At 39.6% G+C, this 24533-nt stretch overlaps 1 protein-coding gene across 1 annotated transcript in view; it reads right to left on the reverse strand.

Moving 5' to 3' along the window:
• The window catches only part of PPARGC1A (PPARG coactivator 1 alpha), a gene marked incomplete in the record, with an annotated part of 122141 nt that overhangs the window by 47425 nt on the left and 50183 nt on the right, over window positions 1-24533 (reverse strand). Inside the window, 3 exon segments of the mRNA XM_056555607.1 lie at window positions 1541-1742; window positions 4211-4333; window positions 8196-8390. Of these exon segments, the coding sequence (XP_056411582.1) occupies window positions 1541-1742; window positions 4211-4333; window positions 8196-8390 (520 nt within the window).

Genomic DNA, 24533 nt, shown 5'->3' on the forward strand with positions numbered 1-24533 from the left:
AGTGTATTTTGCTGATAGTTTCTCTTTAAGGAAATGGCTTATTGCTTTTTTGCATGTTGTAGTAAAGAGATTTGATTTATAGACAAGCGAGTGTACACTAGAGGGAAAAAAAAATCCTAAAGCCCTTCTGGAATTACCATGTGGAAAATTACTCATTAAGCATGCTATTTAGCAATAAAAAAATGGATATTTCCTGAGTTACATCAGGAAGAGTAATGGAGAAAAAGTAAGCCATCAGGCATGAAATAGACAAAACTTCAGACCTTCCATGGCAATATGTCTCTAGGGCTCGCCCTGCCGCTCTGACCGGGGATCTGTATGTGACAGGTACAGGGTACTGGGCGGATGGCAGGAGAGCTACAGGGCCCATCTCATGCCTGATGGATGAAGATGCAGACCAGAAACAGCGGACAGGAATAAAAGGCAATCACTGGGGGTATAGATACTGACTCCAATATGACTTAGGCTTCATCTAAAGTATAGAAAGGCCATGGAGAGGACTAAAACATTGTGCCTGCTCACAATTTAATAGAATAAAACATTTCAAATTTTTCACCAATCTTTTGAAGAGCTCCTATCTATCTATCTGTCTCATATCTCATACCTATTTTTCTGTCCCTCTCTATCTGTCTGTCTTTCTGTCTATCTATCTAGCAGCAAATAGGTAGAGCAGCACTCCCAATAACAAGGTGAGCAGGTGCAAGCAGTCGTAAAAGCCGGGTCACAGGCACAATCCCAATATGCAGAAGATAAACCGCAGCACTCCAGTAAATTAAATGGTGAAAAAAGGTGAATTTATTCCATCCAATAAGATGCAACGTTTCGGTTGCCCAGTTCGGCCATCTTCAAGCATGCTTAAAAAATGTTCGCACTGGGCGACCGAACTGTTGCATCTTATTGGATGGAATAAATTCATCTTTTTTCACCATTTAATTTACTGGAGTGCTGCGGTTTATCCTCTACATATGGTATCTATCTATCTACTATCAACTATCTAATCCAATCAATACTGCTAGAACAAGGTTACATTTGTTATTTAACTATTTATTTTCCGCACCATGTAAAACTCAGCTCTGCTACATCTGTACATGATGTAAAAAAGTTCAATTTGTCATTCGGCGTGACACTTTGTAATATCATTGTGTGGGATTTTACATAGGACTTCAAGTAAATCTACTGTCTGTCTTAACTTAAGAGGCATGTCAATGCTTAAATATTGCTGAGCTAAAGAGATAAGAGGGTTGTCCCATCAGTGCATCCCCTATCGCCTTCCCCATTAGGGTATACAAATGTCATAGAGGGGGCTACGCTTTATGAAACAGCAACTATGTATTAAAGTATTCTGCTCTGATCATAAGATCTTCACATGTTACATGTAGAATACAAGGATTGCCTCAATGCTCGCACATATAGAAGGCAAGCTTAGAAAAGTCCTGCCATACGCTCTGGCGCTGCTCGCGGCATGCATATCCATTTGAATGAGTAAAGACAACATTAAATTTTCCATGTAGTGCAGCACATCTACGCGTCCCCAACCTACCTTGAAAATGTGGCTGAGGATGTAAGCAGGGCTTCTTTTTGGTGCATTTGTCAAGTCTGTTGTTCGTCCTGCTCTCTGTTGATTTGGTCTGAGGAGAGTCATCATTTGCAGTCAGGTACTTAAGGAGCTCGGAGCAGGGGCGCCTCTGTGGTTTCTGCGGTTGACAAATGTTTCTGGGTTTATTACTCCAATAGTTCTCGCTCTTCACAGGCAGAAAGAAAAATAGATAGGGAAAATAAAATTAGTGAGCGGAGTCCTCGGTGAAAAAATTTTTACATTGTCATCTGTGGTCTTATTAATTTTGTGAAGTGTTCACAATAAGTGTAACAGCTCTATCATCGGTGAGTAATTGTTTGCAGAACAAGGCAAGAAAATTGCATTTAAAATTCCCCAATGCCACTTATGCAAAGTTTTATTTCATTTCTCCACGGCCTCAGTTATGGTCTTGGAACCAGAGAAGCAACTTGTTTTTACAGGCTCCTTGTAATAAAGGATGGGATTAAAACCACTTAAGGTTTATTTGTTACCTGATGCTGCAGCCTAGTGCTACCCGGCTCTCCTAAGTGTCCTTAAAATGTGCCGTTCTTTTTTCCCAATATGGGTGGTAAAAAAAGATTATTTAAAGATCAGCGACTTTTAATGTTTTCTGATGTAATGCTCCATAAAAAGTATCTACATCACCCCCTTACTGAATCTCATTCTGGTGGTTACTCTGCTCCGACTGCTTTCTAGGTTACAGAAAAGGATCAGGATGTAACCAAAGGCAAGGAGATTTTGGTGACCAAATATAGATGGCTCATATGCTGCCCTATTAGGTGAAAAGGACAACTTTTAAAGCATTAACACGTTTTGTCAACCAAAGTCCCTCAGAAGAATCAAGGGACTGCGGTACTCCAGAGACAACTGTACCCATTATGCAGGAGCTCACAAATCGCGGCAATTTTTTGCCTACCTCTGAACCAGCACAGGAAAATAGGTTAAACTACATCAATCAGTCGGGTTCTGAGTGTTTAAACCACCACTGTTCATTAGAACAAGTGGGGATAAGCGGGCATGAGATGAGTCCACAGACTTATAATGGAGCCTTTCTGCCTGTTTTAAGGATCAGTAGTGGTCTTACCACCCAGATCCCGACCGAACACCGGTATCCACCAGTCACCCAACTGAGGTGAGTCATGTACAACTACAGCTGGCCATAGGAGGACAGGTTTTACTGCTCCACCTATTCCAGTTATGGAGGCAACTAAACCTGACAACTGTTGTGATGTTCCTTAAACTAGGGATAGCCATGTTTGCTGTACACAGTAGCTGAGGAGTTTCCAGAATACTATATTGTTTGTACACAGACAGATGAGCAAGAATATATCAAAAATCTGACAGACACCTCAGGCGGCAGCTTATCACTCCAAGAACAGAGGGATCAAATGTGTTAAAATCCTACATGCCTGACTGATTTTTTTCCCTGACATTTGCCATCACGAGAGAGTCAGGAGGCCGAAATACACATTAAATGGTCAGCCGATGCTGCCAAAATCATCGGGTTTGGCAGAAGACTTTGATCCAATGTGTATGGCCAGTTTATGGAATATTTGGTTTAACAGCAAAGTCCCTTCTAAAACCACAGAAAACATTGCGATCATTAAACAGATTCTGTGACTAAGCTCCCTGAACACAGCTTTAACACAGAACAATTGTAAAATTAATAGGATGGTTTTTATTAATAATAATAATATTAATAATAATAGAAGATGTAAAATTAATAATAATACAAATAACAATAATAATACAAATAACAACAATAATAATAATTATTATTATTATCCCTTCAATTGTTATTTTGACAAAGTGATATAGCACCAATTTTTTCACCTAATTTCAGGTAGAAAGATATACAAATTTTTTTCTAATATTACAACAAAATACCATTGGCCATTATCTACAACAGAGACATGACTATGAATGATGGTGATATGTTATAGAATGGAATCTCCCACATGACACTGTGATAGTTCACAAGATTAATTATCTATCTCCTGGAATTACCAGGCTACTGTATATAGAAGATAAGGAAGAACACGTTTTACTGCTCCACCTGATATACGAATGCAACTAAACCTGACAACCTGTTGTCATGATGTTCTTCAAACTGGGGGCGGCCATGTTTACTGTACACAATAGGTGAAGAGTTTCCAGAACATTAGATAGTTTGTATGAATTGCTCAAAAAAACAGACACCTCACGCAGCAGCGTATCACCCAAAGGGATCGGACATGTTGAAACCTTAAATGCCTGACTAACCTCTTTCCTGACATCTATGGGAGGGGGGGGGGGGGGGGGCTGTGGCTGCCATACACATTAGACAGTCAGCAAATCCTACCAAAATTGTTGGGTTTGAGGCAGGACTTCAATCTATTGTGTATGGCCAGTTTAAGGATTAATGGGTTTCTAAAACCCCAGATGTATCATGACATTAATTTACATTTAATAAAGTCAATAGAGGTGACAAATGACAAACTCAGCACTCCTGTACCATCTTGAGTTGGAAGAGTTAAAAGTGTAGGATACAGCTTAATTCTAAGGCAGATAGTATAGGATACTAATTTCAAATTTGTCTTCTTCTACTTATTATTCCATTTATTTTTAGATGGATGAGAAGGAAGCAATGCGTACCTTGACGGGCCCAGGGCTTGTCCTGATCCTCTGGTTAGGGCTTGCATGGTTGTGCGCGCTGAGTCCAGTGCATTCATTATAAATCAGCTGAGTGTTCGCTGGAGCCAGTAAGAGCTTTTTAAGCTACAAACATAAGAGGAGAAAGGGGCACAGTTACCAGACAATGAAGAATTACCATCAGGTCTCTGCTGTATTAGTTCAAATTAGTCACCAGGAGTAAACATTTCTTTCCACAAAAATAATAATAAGGCAATTAACCCAATTAGGACAGATTGTTATGCAAAATAGCTTAGCTAAAAAAAGATTAGGAATAAAAATAATGTAAAAATACATAAGAAAAGAATATGGAAACAGTTGTGACATCTAACATCACGTGACTATCTATTCGTACACAGCATGCTGGGAATTATGTAATAGTAACAGGACCATCTAAGGGTGGGTTCACACCACGATTTTGTTATAAGGTTTTGGCATACGGTTTCATAAAAAAAAAAAAAACGTATGCAACCGTACAGAAAACTGTGCCCATAGACTTCCATTCAAAACTGTATGCACCATAATGTATAAGGTTGTCTCCGTTTTTCAAACCATACGTTTTTTTTCCGGACAGAAAACCGTGACCTACCACGTTTTTTGGTTCGGGTGAAAGACTATATTAAACCAAATTTTTTTTAACATGGAATTCAATGGGAACCGTTCAGAACCGTATGGTGTATGGTTTCATCCAGTTTTCACCATACGGTTTTTGACTTTGCACAATTTTTTTTTCTTGGAATTTCAATCAAACAAGTGAAACTTTATTGATAATGGAGTGAAAAATTTAAAACGTATACAGTTTTTTAACGGATGCAACCGGACATCATTTTTCAAACCGTATACGGTTTTCAACTGTAAACTGTGTAAAAATTTGTACACATGTTTTGATACAGTTTAGTCAGGTTTTGAGGAATCCATTTTTAAAAAAATCTAAAACCTGATACAGGAACTGTATTGCAAAAACGTGGTGTGAACGCAGCCTAACATACATACCAGCTGTCGTGCAATATTGTATATTGTATGTTATTTATTAATACCTTCAGCAAGACAAACGTGCAAAGTTTGACCCTTTCATAGGTTTTCCTAATGGGTTTGACTCATGAGAGGTCACATTATGGGTCTATCCTTCCCTAGAGACAGGGCTTCTTGGTACCCAGCCTGAATAAGTTCCATTCTCTTACAAGCTGCACTTAGATAAATGGCACATTCAAATAACTTTCTGAAGCAAATCTGCCGAGCAAAGCATTAGTTCACCCTTAGAGTATGTTCACACACTCGCAACTCACATCTGCAGGAAATCTGCTGCCAGTTTCGCTACTATTCACTTCAACGGGTCTGCTGGCAAGCTGCAAATCTGCCACTATTCGTCAAACCCCGTGAAGAGAATGGTAGCGTAACTCGCAGAGGAGTTACAAGAGTCTGAATGTACCCTTAAGGTGCATTCACACAGGCATATCTCCTGCAATGGGTCTTCAATGTGTCTAATGAAAATGTACAAAACTGGTAGAATTGTGGATTCTCCACTGAACCATTGAAGTCAATGCTAGCTGCAGATATTCTGCAGCAAATACACTGCACAAAATTCACAGGATAAACACCCATGTAAAAGTAGCCTTAAAGGGGTTTTCCCATCTCATAGTGGAGATTCAAGATTTCCCTTATCCTGTGGAATGTAATTGAAATAGCCCTTTAATCACAAGCCACATTGAGCTACACAACTGCCCTATAGCAACATATGTATCTATATATATATATATATATATATATATATATATATATATATATTCCTTTAATGGAATACCACCGTCAGCAAATGTATACAATTAGCTGCCTGTTACTGCTTCAAGACATCAGTGGTGTTTCTTCCCCTGGGATACCACCATACTGAGATCCACTTTGTTATAGTCAATGGTGAAGGTCCCGGAGGAGGGACCTCCACTATTGTCCTAGAAAGGATAAGAGATATTACAATGTTTGTATAGGTGGATACCCCTTTTAGACCACCTTCGTACAACATTTCTTACTGCCATGAATTTCACTGCATGTCTAAAAAAAAAAAAATGGTGCATTTTCTTTATTTCCTGTTTGTTTGATACATCAATAACATGTATTTTAATGAATGAATGAATTAATTAAATAGTTTATTTATTTATAATGAATTCCTATAGATAAGCCTAATATAAAAACGCACACATAGGATGTGCTGTGTTTAAAAAAAAAAATTATAAAATATATATATATATATATATATATATATATATATATATACATATCACAATGTTTGTAGTGCATTTCATATTTCCCTATAGACTTTAGTAAAACATCTGGTTGCACAAAAAGCACAAAGAAAGCAGAAAACACTTCTTTGAAGAACGAGTTACTTCCCCTTTATGTTACTTTACAGATAAATAATAAATCTTGTACTGTACACTGAGATAATGTAACTTGGGTACTTGAGATCTCTATGAAGCCGGTTGCCCTTCTGGATTATGCTTTTATATTACAATGAACTACATAGTGTCTTTTCTTCTCACATCCTTATAATTAAGTATGGAGCACAGTTAAAGTACGGCACACTTTATACTCCATCTCTATCCTAAAAAAACTCAATGACTTACTGGATAACAACATCTTTAATCAATAGTTGTCTGTCCTTGATCTAACAATAGGACAATAGAAGTAGAAGTGGCAAACCAGAATGCATTCCTAAAGGGAATCTGTCATCACTTTCATTTTCTCCGAATGACTAGTCATGAGGGTGGTCCCCAGTGGCTTCTCCTTGCCCCACAAGCCTTGGTTGATACACCCCTCCATGTTTGGGTATAGGAGAGATCTATCAATCAAGACTGGTTGGGCCGGGAAAAGCCACTAGGAGCCACCCTGATGACTTGTAGAAGAGAGGAGGCCACATTGCAAAAAAAAGTGGCCACCCACTATGATACCAGATTTTATCATTCAGAACAAAAGGACTTGATGTTGGCTATTTTCCCACCATATCACTTCCTAGTAGTACAGTTCTTCTGGAGTCAAGGAGTCCTGAATAGATTTTATCATACACTGGCAAAGAGGATGTGACCAACCTGGAGTGGGCCCCAGCTTTCTAAGCAGCCTCATGGTCTGTCTCTGATGTATGCTCTTACTTAATATAGACATCCATCTGTGGCCTTAAAGGCAAAACAAGTAGTAATGGTCTATCATCTTCTGCATATTGTATAAGGAAACAGGATTTAAGGGCATACGTGCCGTAGTGGCAGACCATGCGGCTTCTATAGGGCCCTTGGAGAAAGGGGGCCCCATCCTGGCTGGTCCCATTTCCATTTTGAATAGATAAGAAACTGTGCTGAACTCCTCTCTCCTGGGAACTACATTGTCAGCATTCAATGGGCAAGGTGGAATTAATAGCAGACCTTTATGTCCTGGGGGGGGGGGCAAAATAACACAAGGCCTATATCAATATTTGATATGGGGCCCCTCTCTTCTATTTATGCCACTAATAGGTCTGAATATATTGAGATTCCCCCCTTCCTTTCACACTACTCTAAATAACTTTCCTTGGCCACAAAGGCTTCCATTGCAGTTACTGAAATAATTTGAGGCTACATTCAGGTCTATGTAATCTGGCTTACACTGGTCAATAACGCCAGAAGAGCACTCTTGCCTTGAAAGTGGTGAAATGGACTATATTGATCATGGGTCCCAGATAACATTACCAATCAATGTTAGAAGTTAAAAATAGACATCCCTAAATAAAAAGCATCCATGCACGTTCCAGCTCAACGGCCGCTCCATCATCTCATCATTTCATGTGCAATTTTATTACAGCTACGTCATTCTTTTTGTTTTTAGACCTAAAATTAAAGTCCAAACCTTATTTTGACTACATCATACCCATGCAGCGGGTAGCCAGAAGCACATCCAATTCCTGTTAAACAGTAGGAAGGGTTCTTACTAGTGACGGCTCTTCTGCCTCCTGTGTTGGAGGGGTGCCGTCAGGCATAGATGAAAGGCTGGGATCATGTTCACTGGTCACATCTCCATCTGTCAGTGCATCAAATGAAGGCAATCCATCCTCATCCACAGGGAGACTGTCCAGTGTCTCAGTAAGAACTGCTAGCAGGTTTTCTTCATTCTCTTCTTCTATCTTCTGCAAAAGCAATAATTGAAAGTGTCAATAATATAATAAACTGCCATCTTTTCACCAGAAGTCAACCTACACCAAGTACATACATTCAATGTCACGGGCTTATAATTAGATGTCACCGGCTTATCATTAGCTGTTGTTAACTGGAGCCTTTATGGCCTTGATGTAGGATTTACTATGGGGCTCCTGAAGTATGGAGTCCCCGCGAAGCATACGAAAGGCCATAGCCACATGCATTAGCAAACATGACGACTATGCCTTTGTTTAAGGCAATAATCTTCCACCTGTGTCAGAGGTCAATGGAAAAACAGATTGCATAGGTTGGATTTCCTGTCCAGTTCTACCATTTCCCCTGAGATAAGTGTCTGGTCTTATCTTCCTTTGCCCCATGAAAGCAAATGAAGAAAACATCCTTCAGCCTATGGACAGCTTTAGGCATTATAGTGTGCACAACAATTTCTATATCTGCAGTTTCAACCACATATAATCCATATTGTAATGTAGGACACCATAATGGTAGATTGGTCAATATGATGTAATCTGAGCACAGATCTTTCTTGAACATCCTTCCACTAAGGTGTCTTGAAATGTAATAACCTTTTAAATTCTAACATTACCCATCACTACATATACGTGATAAGTGTTTTAGTGCAATTGCTTGTTTTTTAATTTCCATAAAGGATGATCACAGGGTTTAAAAAGATCTGGAAGGAATTAATGGATGTCAATCATGTAGCCAGATAGCCAATGAACCTAAAAAATAATAGAAATCCAGGCATCACTACAAGAGAATGATGCTTTATATACCTGTCATTTCCCTATTCGTATAGAGTCTCCCTCAAGCAATGGAGAAATGACTTGATGTCAAATATATATTACTTTTTGAGTAGTCTAAAGTCTATACTATTTAGTCCCCTGCTTAGACCCTCAGCAATCACCTGTAATCTGTGGTAAAACCTGGCAGTAAGTGTTTAATATCTCTGCAGTGCCACCACAGGTGAAATAAGGCATTACACAGTGACCATTCATGCCAATGTATTTTTTTTGTGTAGGACAGGACAGTACCTCTTTGTAATTGCTCTTCACTCTGCCTATGAGTTGAGCATCCTAAGCAGAGGACATCCTGGTTACTAAACCATAATCCCCCTATTAGGGTTCATAAAATTGTTTTTTATGAACCCCTCTAAAACCAGAGTAAAGTTGGACAACACACTAGATACTTTCTATTGAGCTTAGGCTCTGACAATAAAAATGTACTTCTAAGGTCCAGAATGGGATAGTCCCGCTGGATTCACAAGATAATAGACATCCTATATGTGCCTGTATAGAGAACAGCAATCAGAATTATTTTCTCTAGTGGGCCAAGGAACCCTAGTCCAACATTGATATCAAGTATGGCTGTCAAACTTACAGATGGACTCATTCTGCAATATCACATATTATCATCATGGTATAATAATTGTCTACTCAAACCATTAAGTACAAAACTGTATAGCTGATCATTTGTGGAGAGATGTTTCCTACATATGTGAACAGGCAGTCCTTAAAGGGCTTCTCCGGTGGAATTTTTTATTTTTTATTTTAAATCAACTGGTGCCAGAAAGTTAAACAGATTTGTAAATAACTTCTATTTAAAGATATTAATCCTTCCAGTACTTATAATTTGCTGTATACTACAGAGGATGTTCTTTTCTTTTTGAATTTATTTTCTGTCTGACCACGGTGCTCTCTGCTGACACCTCTGTCCATGTCAGGAACTGTCCAGAGCAGGATAGGTTTGCTATGGGGATTTGCTCCTGCTCTGGATAGTTTCTGACATGGACAGAGGTGTCAGCAGAGAGCACTGTTTGTCAGACAGAAAGGTCAGCAGCTGATAAGTACTGGAAGGATTAAGATTTTTCATTAGAAGTAATTTACAAATCTGTTTAACTTTCTAGTACCAGTTGATTTTAATAAAAATGTTTTCCACCGGAGTACCCCTTTAAGGATCCGATACTACTCTTAGGCTAAGTTTCCACTTGTTTTTTTTTCTGGCAGTTTTTGGAAAACTACCACTGCAGTTTTTGAGCCAAAGCCAGAAGTGTATTCAAAAGGAATAGGACATATAAAGGAAGGACTTGTACTTCTTCGTACTTCTGGATCCACATCTGACTTTGGTTCAAAAACTGCAGTGGCAGTTTTCCAAAAACTGCCAGAAAAAAGAACAAGTGGAAACTTAGCCTTACCAGTCCATTTATTGATTCAAATACAAAACTCTTAATAATCAGATCATGCATGACCACCTTAACAATGACTTCACTCACAAAAGTAAACTTCATCATGTGGTTCAAAAGAAAAAAAGATTTCTAAATAAATAAAACTATCGTTATCACTGTGACATGGAATTACAGCAACACAATGGATATCCTAAGGCCGTTTATCGTCTACCAGCTATATATTGGCTCTTTCATGTATAGCGAAAGGTCTACTGATAACCTGGCCTGTTAACTCTACATGAGGGCTGAGCACAAGAGCCTTGTCCATGTATAGGTGTGAGAGAGGCAAGGGCAAGCTCTGATTCGCAAACATGGCTGGCTTTGAAATGCCCTTGCCAAGATACCATGGTCATAAGGCCAGTCCACATCTATTACATTAGTTATCTGCTTTACGAGATAAACCCCCTATAGCAAATAATCTGGCCCTTTTTTTTTTTTTTGCAGTCAGCTCAAATTTGAACTCAATGGCACAACTCGACAAAAAAAAAAAAAAGCCACACTAATGATATAGATAAGACAGCGTAACACAAAAGATGACGGCAATTGTTACAGCCCGTCGCTTGGATGTAGAACTTCGCAAGCAGTAAATATCTTTAATAAAATAATAAAAGATTGTATGGAAGCTGAAATAAATGGATACAACTTTCCAGAACAGAACAAATCAGTAAGCAATTTATTAAGCTGTGAGAGGGGCTTTGCAGTGCAGTCAAACAGATGCCCTATATTACTATGGCATGGTGCCATCTCTCCAGCTGTGGCACAATCTTGCAATGAGTGGCTGTTTACTGAGTGAATGTGTGACACTAAAAGTCTAAGCTGTCACCTAACAGTGCACTCTCTCTCTGCATTTGTCACCAGAGACAAAGCCGTGCCTGTGCATTCGACACATACAATAGGTCTACCGGTAAACCACGACCGATTTTTATTTACTGCATACTAAGCTTGTGAAAGCCTGGCAGTACCAGGCAAATATTTACATATAAATCTACTAAAAACTGGCACGCTATCAAAGACAATATCTATTCTAATATCACAATTGAAGCCTCCAGATTCCATTTAAGCATTCTGCCCGGAGACAATGAAGGTACAAAGTGGGTGATTAGTTACTGCAGTCACAGATAGACTGGCACCCAGCTCCAGCTGACACATTGCATGGGCACAGGTCTCCTTCGGAGCAGTCTCAATTAGTTTTCTACAACTTTCAGCAATCAAATGCCCAGGAGAAAGCTACGTATGTAACAAAGATGACTCCGCTAAACAATTAATGTCACATCGTATTATCGCCTGTGTCCTAATTTACACAGCAAATAAATCAACGTCACAATAAATAAAGTGCACTTGCCGACTAACACATGTCTGTTTAGAAAGTGACATGGCAGAGCAGCCCATTACTTACTAAAATGACTCGGCAAGGTAACCTTTATATTTTTGACGAAGCCATTATTTCTAATTATCGCAAATTGCTATTTATATAGAAACAAATTTATTAACTGCGGAGGGATGGATGGAGTTCTAGAGCGGGAAATCAATCAAAAGGCGGGAAGTACACAAGCTTGGAACCAATTGTTCTACAAGATAATAAGAGTTGCTTAAAGCGTCCCAACACATTTTGGAAACAGCCATGCTTGTGTGGGCTGAATACTGTTCAAAACAAACCATTGACCTGGGATCAATGGAAAATAGTGCAGTACTTTATAACATACCCAAGTATAATCCTTGACACTTTAAATCACACTTAATGCAGCTTCTTAATATCTTGTACTCACATCTAAATGGATGATCAGAATCTACTCTTGGTGCTTTGTGTGCCAACTACACAATTGCAGTATATAGTCTTGCCCTATAAGATATACTTTACATAGGAGAAATGGATATAAAACAGGTATAACATTGTGTCTATTTGCTCTACTGTATTAAATATTTTGGATGTCATCAGCATATAGGGACAATTGACTAGCTTGGTGGGATACTTAAGGAGCCCTTACTCATAAGAGCAAAGCCAGCAAAGCTCAACGATTATGACAGGGTTGGTCGACTATTTTATGTAGATGGAGGCGTGCTGACTTTGCCTTGATGGAAGACTTTAGGGACAAAGGTTGGGCATGGAAAATCTCAAGGTCCAATCTATTTGTTCTAAACTGCTTCCAGAGGTGTCTAACAGTTTCTATTTCCCCTTCCCCATTACAGACAAATGCATGCCCTGCTGAATCAAATGTGCAGTACCATCACAGACCAAGCACATTTGATAAATGTTAGTCATTTGATAACTCCTTCAACATCTCCAGAAACAATCACACTTGGCTGAATTTGCATGTTTGCTTTCATGGAAATAGGGGAACAATTACCAAGTGTACAAAGTATAGGCATATTGAAATCCAACGAGACCATTCCTGCTTTTACCTGGAGTCCTTTACCTATACACCAATGGCCAGTCAACCAAATTAGGCAAATACAATCACCTTTAGACCCTGTCCACATGGCCCAATGAGCCCTAATTATTGAACTACATGGACTGGACCCTGGTTAGATGGTGTCAAGTCCATTTCTACGAACTGGGTAGGGAATGCAGAATTCTGTGAACCGTTTGTCCTGTTCCTGGTATCCAAAGGCACCATTACTTTGAACTCACAAACTGCAAGGTTATTGGCATCACTGTCAATAAAAAAGTATGCCACATATGTAACATAGATGTGTTAAGTACAGATGTGTGCACTAGAAAAATGAAAATATCAAGACTCGTGTATCGGTATAATACATGGCCGTCACCTAGATATTCCTGATCTGCACAAAGCTCGATGAGGACTAGCTCGAAAGTCATTGCTGTGAAGAATTAGGCAATTGGAATTGCCTTTCAAGGTTGTTAAGTCGCTGATAAAAAGGCTGTGAACATATGAATGCTTTCCATGCACAAACCTATCACGTTCAAGCAGTTTTTGCACCAATTTTATGAATATGCCACAACCAGCAACAGCCTTGGAAATATTGATGAATTTCAACCCTTACAAAGTCGAAACATTAAATAATATGCTTGATAAATTTCAGATTTCTGCCGGTTATTGCTAGAAGTTATCTGTATTTATTTTTTTGCTGTAAAAGTGCCCTGCAGACTTGGCCTTTTTTTCTTGGACGGTAAAATTACATGGATCCATATAAGCTTTAATAACATAATAGGATGATTATGGTGTTCTATGGTGATGTTCAACACAATAAATACCATTATCGATGTGTTTAGGAAACTTTTTGTGCATGATTTCCATGTAAATGACTGAGATGATTCAATTCTACCCATGGGGATGTGAAGAACCTGAAAGCAGTAGTCTCACCTGTACCAGGGCATAGGAACAGGGGTGCATTGCTAAAGAACCCATCATTGTGCCACAACAACGTACAGCCAATCTGACAGACATGGTATGTCCATGCATTACATGGAAGGCCATGGTGGGTGATACTACATGTGTGGTTGGCCCCAGCTCCCCCTGATAATAACATCTGGTCACCTGGGGCAAGAGAAGCCTGATCTTCAGGACTAGCTCATGACCGCAACGGCTTCCTCCTTTGTAAGACTAGCCCTTTTTTAAGGCACTGGTCTCCAAACTGTGGCCTTCTAGATGTTCCAAAATTACAACTTGCAGTTCTATTGTTTTATATAACAATATATCTATTGTTTCATACATGCATAAATCCTTATAGAAACTTATGATTGTGGCTGGGATATTTCTTTCTTTTTTAATGCTTGAAAAATGCATGCTTTTTTTAGGCTATGTTCCATCATAGTTTCCCGGTATATATCACGAACCTCTCAACATATACTCTGGTGTACCCGGTGGGACCATTGTGTTTAATGTCCCAAACTTAATCAACTAGTGATGTATACATTCATTTTGCGGTGTGGCTGACACACATTTGAACCCTGAAAATAGTTGACTATGTTTGGTGTATTAAACTTAATAGGCCAGCTGTCAGTATGGCCTGAAGTACGTCAGCAACCTTTTTTGGCAAGTTTTTCGACATATACTTTGAGCATAGGGGGACAATGTGATGAGATTATAACATAATGGTACAGTGCAGTTTCTTTGTTAAAAACTTTTTTTTTGTAATATGCATTTGTCGGGCAAGTCCGATAGAGGAACCTATGGGAAAAAAAGGCCATGAATAACATCAGATCCAATCATGGCATCACATATCTAAAAAATGCACCAAACTGCCTATGCATTAGCAAACTCCAGAAAAAGTGTCATAAAAATGCAGCATTGTTTTCAAAGAGTCCTAAGAGATAGAGTGTATGGTACAAGGTACGACCAAAAATTTCTATAATCAGAGCTAATGTTTATAAATGATGTAAAACATCATCTTAATAATCCTATCACCAAGTGCCATGTGAAATGTTGATCCTTTTATGAAGAATTTTAAATGTAACCAAATAAAGGTTTAGACAAAACCCTTATCCAATAAATATATACATATACAAATTATATAATTTTTTACTGAATGGCTTTTTCTTTAGGATTTTCCTTGACAGAGAATCAGATATATAAAAGAAGAAGAAGAAGAAGAAGAAGAAGAAAAAAAGTATACAATTTTTTGGCTGCATGGCAGGATAATATATGAAGAAAAATGAGTGATGTGCAGGGTTACGCGTGAACATTTGTTTTAGGGAATATAGAATTGAATGAGATATATTGCTTTCTTTCTAAATAATAGATTAGGAAGCAGTTTCCCTCGCATCCTTTTATCTGGAGGTAGAAAAAGAGAAAAAAAAAAAAAAACGCTATAGCTTTTCATGGACATTCAATAGCTTTATGGTGTCAAGAATTTGCATCCACTTATACTGCTACAGGCCTCGCTTCTTCATACAAGTCTTGGAGATGAATGAATGATGAAATATGGGGCCTATAAAGTTGTTCCTTGGGGACAATGCCATAAAAATAGAGTCAGAAAGAGCTGGAATGAAATATTGGAGATGTCAGCTGAAGATATTGACAGAGAGATGAATACCCAGAGCTCGGAGTTGAGGTCTCAGGTAGTCCCTGGCAGACAGATGGTACATCACAGCAGCCGATGGAAGGGAGAGTTCGTATTTATGGGTCAGGCCATAAAGGAACGCTGGGGTGTAAGATAAAATAGTTATTCAGTATTAATAAAGCACAACTGGCATTGATAGCATTTTTTTTTTCCTTTTTTTGTACAAGCATACTGGTCCTAATGCTGGAGATGCATGGGCCTATTTGCATAAAAAGAGCAAATTCCAGCAAGAAATTCTTGGAAATTTGGCGGCCAGTGGCGATCCAATCGGGTACAAAGGCCCTCGACACTAAGTGTTGGTATCACACGGGATAGTCCAACTAATGCAATATTTTTCTATTAAACCATCTCTCAAAGACTATAGCAGTAGTTTCCAAATTGTGTTCTTCCAGATGTTGCAAAACAAACCCTGTTAAGATTTGTCTAGTCCATTGGTCTTAAAGGGATTATCCAGGAAAAAAATTTGTGGCATGGAGGATCACCGGAGTATGAGGAAGAAAGGATATACTGTCTTCTTACAATTGATGCAGTACTTAACTTGAGCTGTTTCTAACAAAGACATTTAACAACATTTTATGTGGATTGCATTGAAACTGAGTGGTCTGGTTTCCTGACTTTAACTAGATATAACAGAGGGGACTCCAACCTCTGGACTCCCTCTAGGAGTCAGGGAACAGATTTGCTCTTACATTACAAATTTCATCCTGTCAAACCCAGCATGTCCATTTTTTGCATGCTCGGCCATTCATATGCCATTTCGGCCATTTGGGAATGAATTGTATGGCCAAATAAGGTTTTTCTCAAGATTGTCAGGAGTTTGAGAAACAGGATATTCACTGATCGGCCATTTACAGGGGGCTGTTTTTGTTAATCAGCCCCTAAAATAATCACCTTTTAACACTGTATCGAAACCAGCTCTGCCGTTTGGCTAAGAAACAGTATAGGGCTCGTTCACACGGCCGTCTGTCCCCGTAATATTTCTCCCGTTCAAGTTCCATTATTGCAGATTTTGAACGGTTTTCAAACGGTTATAAATTAATCCCATTGATGTAAATGGGATTTATTTACAATCCTTTGTCAGCCGTTTGCACTCATTTCTGTTTTATTTTTATTAATTTTTTTGGCAGGAGAAAAGACAGTATTTTTTCTCCCATCAAAAATAACGGAATAGAAACGGATATTATAAATTTAACATTGAAGTCTATGGGTAACTGATTGAAAACGGATGAGCCTTTAATGTCTCCGTTTGCACCCTTTTTTCCAATCTGTTTTTGATTTGTTATTACTTCTGAGCATGCTCAGAAGAGGTGTGAGGAACCAGGAAGAAGCCAGACTGTAACAAAAACGGAGAATAATCAGATTAAAAACTGATGCAACAGGATGCCACTTAATGGCCTTTTGCATCAGTTTGCATGTGTTTGTTAGTATGATCCGTTTAGCAGCAATAACGGGAGAATAGCGGTACGGGAGACAACGGCCATGTGAACCTAGCGATAGAAGGAAGGGGCAGTATTTGTAAGTTGATTATAGCCCCTGGTAAGTGTCATTGTTTTGACTAGTGATTAAAGCTACTTTAAAATATAGAGTCCTTTACTGATATATGTATACACACAGGCACATATATATATATATATATATATATATATATATATATATATATATTTCACATTTATTAGATAAATACAATTTTTAGTACAGCTCCCTGAAAGCCATATGCACCCCATTAGTTTTTTTTTATAGAAATTACGCAAGTACACTAAACCCCAATCACTTGACTGACGGCTTTATTCTTGTCTAAAACTACTGTGACAGACGCTTCAATAATCGCCTAATTGAACATCTTTTAGGAAACGTACAAGAGAAAGCAGCGGGCTCTATAGAAGCCATAAAACTGGACTTTCATCTCCATGAGTCACAAAGGAGTCAAATCTCCAGAGGAATATTCCGCCCCACGGCCACAAGAGCTTTTCACGATTCTGAAGTCAATTAATGATTAGATTTTATTTGCGTAAACTTCATATCGCTCACGTCCTTGACACCATGCTTTGATTCTGAAGAAAAAATATATATCCAGGAACCAGCTATCGCCGAGCCGATTGCATTAACAAGACAATGATAAGATAGGGTTTTTCTGGAGCCGGAGCTTTGGTTGTAGGCCCAATATGAAAAATTTATGGTAATTGAAACCACTGAATCTTTAGAAATGCAGTCAATTTAAGTCAGTATCAAAAGGTCACTCTTTTCAATTTCTACTTGATGCTGAGAACAATATTGAGAAAACACCTGAAAGCAAATGATCTTATCAGTCTTTAGACCTTAACATTTACTGACGGAGTAAAGTAATTTGCTGATTAGTAAATAAATGCATTACCTGTAGCCAAGAAGACTGTACTAGATTGGGATCACTTGGGGGAGGATGTCCTGGTAACACTAGAACTTGACTTTGTAGAACTATTAATGAATATACATATATTATATATACAGAGGCTGCCATTGTAAGTATTAGGGCACATTCACAAGGCTATATTTTGTGTCCTGGTTTGAATGAGTTTTGTCCTCAGTGGAACTTGGATACTAGGGCTCAGAAGCGTAATTTGCAGCTTTAAAGGGGTACTGCACCCCTAGACATCTTATCCCCTATTCAAATCATAGGGTATAAGATGTCTGATCACGGGGGTCACGCCGTTGGGGACCCCCACAATATAGCATGCGGCACCCACCTGTTTCTGCTCTGGAAGCGCTGGAGGGTCTGGGTCCCAACCATCGGAACGGAAGTCTGTGACGTCACGACTCCGCCCCCGTGTGACATCATGCCCTGTCCCCTCAATGCAAGTCTATGGGAGGGGGCGGTGTCTAGGGGTGGAGTACCCCTTTAAGGCACCAACGCAAAATCATAAAGGCTGGGTTCACATATATCAGGCGTCCGGCATAGTTTCCCTCCGGCGTGCACCAGAGGGAAACTGATGCTAGAACTGATCCCATTCATTTGAATGGGACAGTTCACAATCATCCAGCGTCTTAATTGTGACCCTGGATGGTTGGACACGCTGGAGGGCACCAGACAGGGGAACACAGCTTTCTGCGTTCCACTGTCCGGTGCCAGAAACAATGGACGCCGGATGCCATACAACTGATGACAACTTGTCATCAGTTGCGGCATCAGTTGTGTCCAGATCTAGGCTGAGCTCACTTATGCCGGATGCCGGACATATGTGAATCCAGGCTAACAGGGCCTGTGTCTACTGTGCACCATTTATAATACTGGTGTTTTCCCTATGGGCAAAGGTGCCTTTGGGCCCCCTATAGTTATGCCTCTAGGGCTGCAAGATTAGATAAACTTGGCTTGTTTCCTTCTAGAAGTAACACAACTCTTGTCCAGTGGCTTCATGTTGTGCCTTATTTATGTTTTTTTTATATATATATATTTTTATCCAAGCATTCATTTGTTTATTTGTTTGTTTGTTTGTTTTGGTTGACTTGATGTTTTTCCACTGGCATCATATTTTTGCTTTACTCAAAAAAGTGAATTGCCCAAAAATTTTACCTACCACATTTTTTCAATCTATACCCAGGAAAAGAGTGAAGCCAGCATTGGCGACAAATAAAAACTAGCCATAGGCATAACATAGCTAAAGGGCCAGTTGTCGAACAGTTAACTTCCCCAAAGTAGCATTTTTTTTTTTTTTTTACTATAAAAGGAGAGGGATAAGCAACTTCAAGAGCTATATTGGTACCGCTTATCTAAAAATGAAACCAAGCATATAATTAAATTGGACTGTAAGGCTATGTTCACATGGCACCATTCAGCACAAATTTAGTTCATCAAAACTTGTTGAACGGAATTGCGGCATGGCGGAATGCTGGCGGAATAACACAGAATTTGGGCAAAATTCAAGTTCCATTAACTTTAATGAGATTTTGCCATGGAATTTTGCATAATATATGACTGGTCTTACAGTTTTAAGTAAACAGAATTCTGCTGTCTGAATGGGACTGGAGAATCCCATTGAAATCAATAGGCAGTAGATTTTGCTGTGTTCTCTGAACTAAGAATTCTGCTGAAATTCAAGCCACATTGACTTCAATGTATATATATATATATTCCTAAGATCCATCATTAAAGGGAACCTTATGTCCAATCTAGTAGAGCAGAAGGAGCTGAACAAATTAATATATAATTTTGTGAGAAAAGATTGAGTATAACTTGTAATATACGCATTTGAATCCAGGCACACTTTTAGCTAGGGAGTCAAGTAGGTAGTCCTTCTCCGTGACTAGGACCGCCCACTTGACTACTAAGCCAAAACAGAGGATAGCTTGAAATGAATAAATCAAGATTTATACAGGAACTTTTCCAACACATCTATATATCATTCTGCTCAGCTCGTCCTGCTCTATATCATGATGCCTGCAGATTGGACATACTTTTTGTGTGACAGCTACGGCTGTTGTTGCGTAGAGGTTGTCATCTAGCTTTCAGACTGAAAACTGCTTATGGTCTAAGGCAATGTTTCTGAACCAGTGTGCCTCCAGCTGTTGCAAAACTACAACTCCCAGCATGCCCGGACAGCCGAAGGCTGTCCGGGCATGATGGGAGTTGTAGTTTTGCAACAGCTGGAGGAACACTGGTTGGGAAACACTGCTCCATTGTCACGTTGTTAAAAATGATATGCAGCCATTATATTTGTTCGTTAACAACTAACATGGCTGCTGTTACATAGAGGTTGTCATCTAGCTTTCATACTACTGAATGGTAACAATAGAGAAGTGAGGATGATGTATTGCTGCAAAACTAGGCAGATCTGCCATTTAGGAAAGCTGGGTGAAACGGAGGCCATATTGGTTGAAAACCCTACAAACATTGGAAACATCTACATCAGTGTTTGCCAACCAGGGTGCCTCCAGCTGTTGCAAAACTACAACTCCCAGCATACCCGGACAGCATTTGGCTGTCTGTGCATGCTGGGAGTTGTAGTTTTGCAACAGCTGGTTGGGAAACACTGATCTATATAGTATTTCTTAACAAAAGAGGACAACCCCAGTGTTGTATATTTACAGGTGGTTTCTTATGCTATATTTAGGGGGGAAGTGAAAGAATTGTTGCTGTTTTATCCACTGCCAGCATAGAATTCTGCTTTCCACCTCGCAGAATGTTAGACTTAGCGGAATCGGTTTTATAGAGCATAATATTTCGATTTATAAGCCTTGGAGTGACCTTCAGGCATGAATTTACATGGAGGAATTTATGGCAGATTGTCACATACTTACAACCAGTTTTGCAGCGTGTTGTAAAATGTACGCGACCTCCCAAACCTGATCTGTGACATTGCGCAGATGTAAAAGTACAGCTCGCCGGGTTCCCTCACCCTCTCTCTCCTTCTCAATTGCAGATTTGGTTTTAGCATTGAAGAATCTGTAATAAAACCATTAGGCAGCAATGGGGATCTAATGTAAAGATGGATTGTACGGGTAACGCGCGGCACACGTCGGTGTAGTGGTAATGAGTATGTCCTGTGGTAATAATGCTGTAATTTTCTGGGTGATGATGATCAATCATGATGGGGCCTGGGGGGTGGTGGGGGGGGGGGGGGTTGTGACACTTAACCTTTCTGGTTTGGTCAGTTCACAGTGACCAGTAGCTGTTGTACAGAAGAGCATTCCAGCTATACAGCTAAAATATTGCTGGATTTTAACACTACTAAGTCATAATAGGGTCTGTTATGATCTCATTTCGGTTTCACATACATACCATACGTGAAACTGTGCAGTATATCTCTGTCTTCTGTCAGTGAATGAAGACAAGCAAAGACTGAAAACTGCTATTGGTTTGAGACAGTGTTTTCCAAACAGTGTGTCTACAGCCTTCGGCTGTCAGTGCATGCAGGGTGTTGTAGTTTTGCAACAGCTGGAGGCACACTGGTTGGGAAATACTGGTCTTATTGGTCCATTGGAAAAATACACAATGAAATACCCATCAGAAATTTCAGATATGTCTTCCGGATTTTATGATTCGAATAGGGATAAATTGCATCATGCCTTACCAACCATTTTACGCAATGAATACAAGTGAATAAGGGACGGCACGTGTCTACAAGTCCTACTACAAGTCCCAGAAAGCCCTTAAGGTCTCTGCGTCACTGATCACCTCCTTGGGTCCTGGCTGTACTGTATAGACTTTACCAACTGTCTACCCTCAGTAAAGCTACCGTTGTCCGTAACTTGGCGTTGGAGTCTTTATTGCCCCTGTGCCTAGCCCAGGATCCAGCGGTATACCTTCGGGTGGTTATAGGCTAAACCACACCCTGGCGTCACGAATACAAGGGGTTAATGCCATCTGCCCCTAGGGTAACAACATCTGCCCTGCACCACCACCACCCCCGCCACTATATATATATATATATATATATATATATATATATATATATATATATATATATATATTGTATATAGAAACATATTGCACAACTTACCCATAGACTTTTTTGTCTTATTTGCATCTGTATACTGTACAGTTTTTTTTTTTTTCTGCAGGATGGTCTGCATGCTCTGCTTTTTTGTCCTTTAAGAAAAACGTACACCTGGCATACACTTTTCTTAAAGGGGTACTCCTCCAGCGGAAGGTTTTTATTTTTATTTATTTTTTTAACAAAGATGCCAACAAAACACACCAACAAAAAACAACTCAGTGAATCCCTGGCTGCAGTAGTGTCCAGCCTTAGCAAGTGACCTGCTGAGTGACAATGTGATGTATTGAGCCCCAGCACCAAGAAGAAGATCGGCAATGGCTCGGTACGTTACATTGCCACACAGCCAATGACTGGCTGAGGCAGGATTCACTGGGACACATCGGCACAGCGATATCTGAGGCACAGAGGAAACGTGGGAGGTAAGTAAAGGTTGTTTTTTTTTTTATCTTTTTTTTTTAAATAGCAAAAAAAAATTAAAACAAATTATAAAAAATTTAAACTTCCGCCAGAGTACCCCTTTACCACATTACAGTTAATAGGAAATAAAATTGCTTATGTTTCACATATCAGTTTTTATTAGCAGACATGTAACAGGATGTAAATTGATTTCTTTAACTTCATTTGCAATTGATGTACAAGTTGTTTTTAAATGTAAAAACCATATAAAAAAAAGAATTAAAAAAAGCGTGCTTAACGTCGCACGCAAATACAAAACATGCATTAAAATCCCAATGTTACTGCTTAGACTGGATACAATTGTAGCAAACTCTGCAGCGAGGTTACCAGTGTAACCTCTGGATATAAACAAGTCGTACAAGGGTCTTAAAAACCGGAGCGGAACTGAAACAAGAAGAACGTTTTATTACACAATTATGATGATTATTATTATTACAAAATAAACAATGTGTTTACAATCTTCATTAACACGCAGCACTGGAGGTGTTAGGTGTAAAAAGCCGACGCTTCGGGCTCCGCGGCTGCACATCCTCCCAGAACTGTCTATGTTAACAATTATTATTAGTGGATCTGTTTCTTGTAATATGGAAGTCAGACGGATTATTGGCTTAGTTTGTGTGGCACGGTTAAACAGAGGCCTTGGTTAAAAGGCTCTTATGGAAGCTTACCCATAGACTTTAAATAGCAAGCACTAGAGAATTATCTTAAATACTAGAAAACTTCTTCGCCCTCGTCGGAGCAGATAACCGCCATATGCTTCCTTTTTTGGTAATTGCTGAGCTTTTTATAGCCACTCTGATTCACGGGCGCTACGTTCTCCTTATCTTGTCCCACCTTTTTGGCAGACTTTTGTGTTGCTGTTGGGGCTGATTCATCCCTTTTTAATTCGGGCAATGCTTAAGATATATACTGTGCGCACACACAGACCTATAAATATTTATGTATTGATTTAATTATTGTATAAACATCAGTGACAGATGTAGCAGAGCTGAGCTGGTTTTTCGGAGACTGTATCCATAATTCTTTGTATCAAGGCTCATGTACAGGGTAGGATTATAGGGAGGGCACCTGGGGTACATGCCCACAACCTGGTGGATGGGGGGGGGAGGGGGCTTCACTGCCCATTACCATCTGTTTGGCAAAATAAAATAACTGGCTGCACAGTGCTAGAAGCAGGGCTCAAGTCCTGCAGGAACGCATGGGAACTAAGTTCCTGCACTTTTTCAACACCAGAAACATTGGCCCAGATTCATCCCATTAGAAGGACCAGCCCTTGAGTAGAAATCTTGAGTGAGTTCCCACAATATTTTTCCCAGGACTTGACCTCAGGCTAGAAGCACTGCTGTCAACTATTCAACCCCCATGCCTAGGTCTCTAAACTGTGGACCTCCAGCTGTTGCAAAACTACAACTCACAGCATGCCCGGACAGCCAACGGCTGTCCGGGCATGCTGCGAGTTGTAGTTTTGCAACAGCTTGAGGTCCATAGCTTAGATACCAATGCCTTATAGGCAAATAGAATGTCCTGCCAGGTTGTCACCACACACTGACACGAGGGACATGTACAGAATGAGACCCCAGCTGAATGAGACCCCATCACTCCACAAAGGTCCAAATCATTGACGGCATCATAGGGCAGGTGCATTAAAAGGGCAGGGGCTCAAGCCACCTTTTGAGTCTATGTGTGCCTGTCCCTGACTGACATCACACAGCAGAATACATAGTGGGGGTTGTTGTCGTTGTAAAGACTCTCAACAGGCAAGTTTGTTGTCTATGGGTGCATTGTGGGGGGAGGGGAGATAACTCTAATTCATGTAAGGCTGGGTTCACACTACGTTTTGTCCCATACGGGACCGCATTCGGCAGGAGGAGCTGAAAACTTGCGCTCCCGTATGCCTTTGTATGTGGTCCCGTATGTAATTCATTTCAATGAGCCGACCGGAGTGA

This window comes from Hyla sarda, chromosome 1, assembly GCF_029499605.1.
Source record: "Hyla sarda isolate aHylSar1 chromosome 1, aHylSar1.hap1, whole genome shotgun sequence".
Taxonomy (NCBI): domain Eukaryota; kingdom Metazoa; phylum Chordata; class Amphibia; order Anura; family Hylidae; genus Hyla; species Hyla sarda.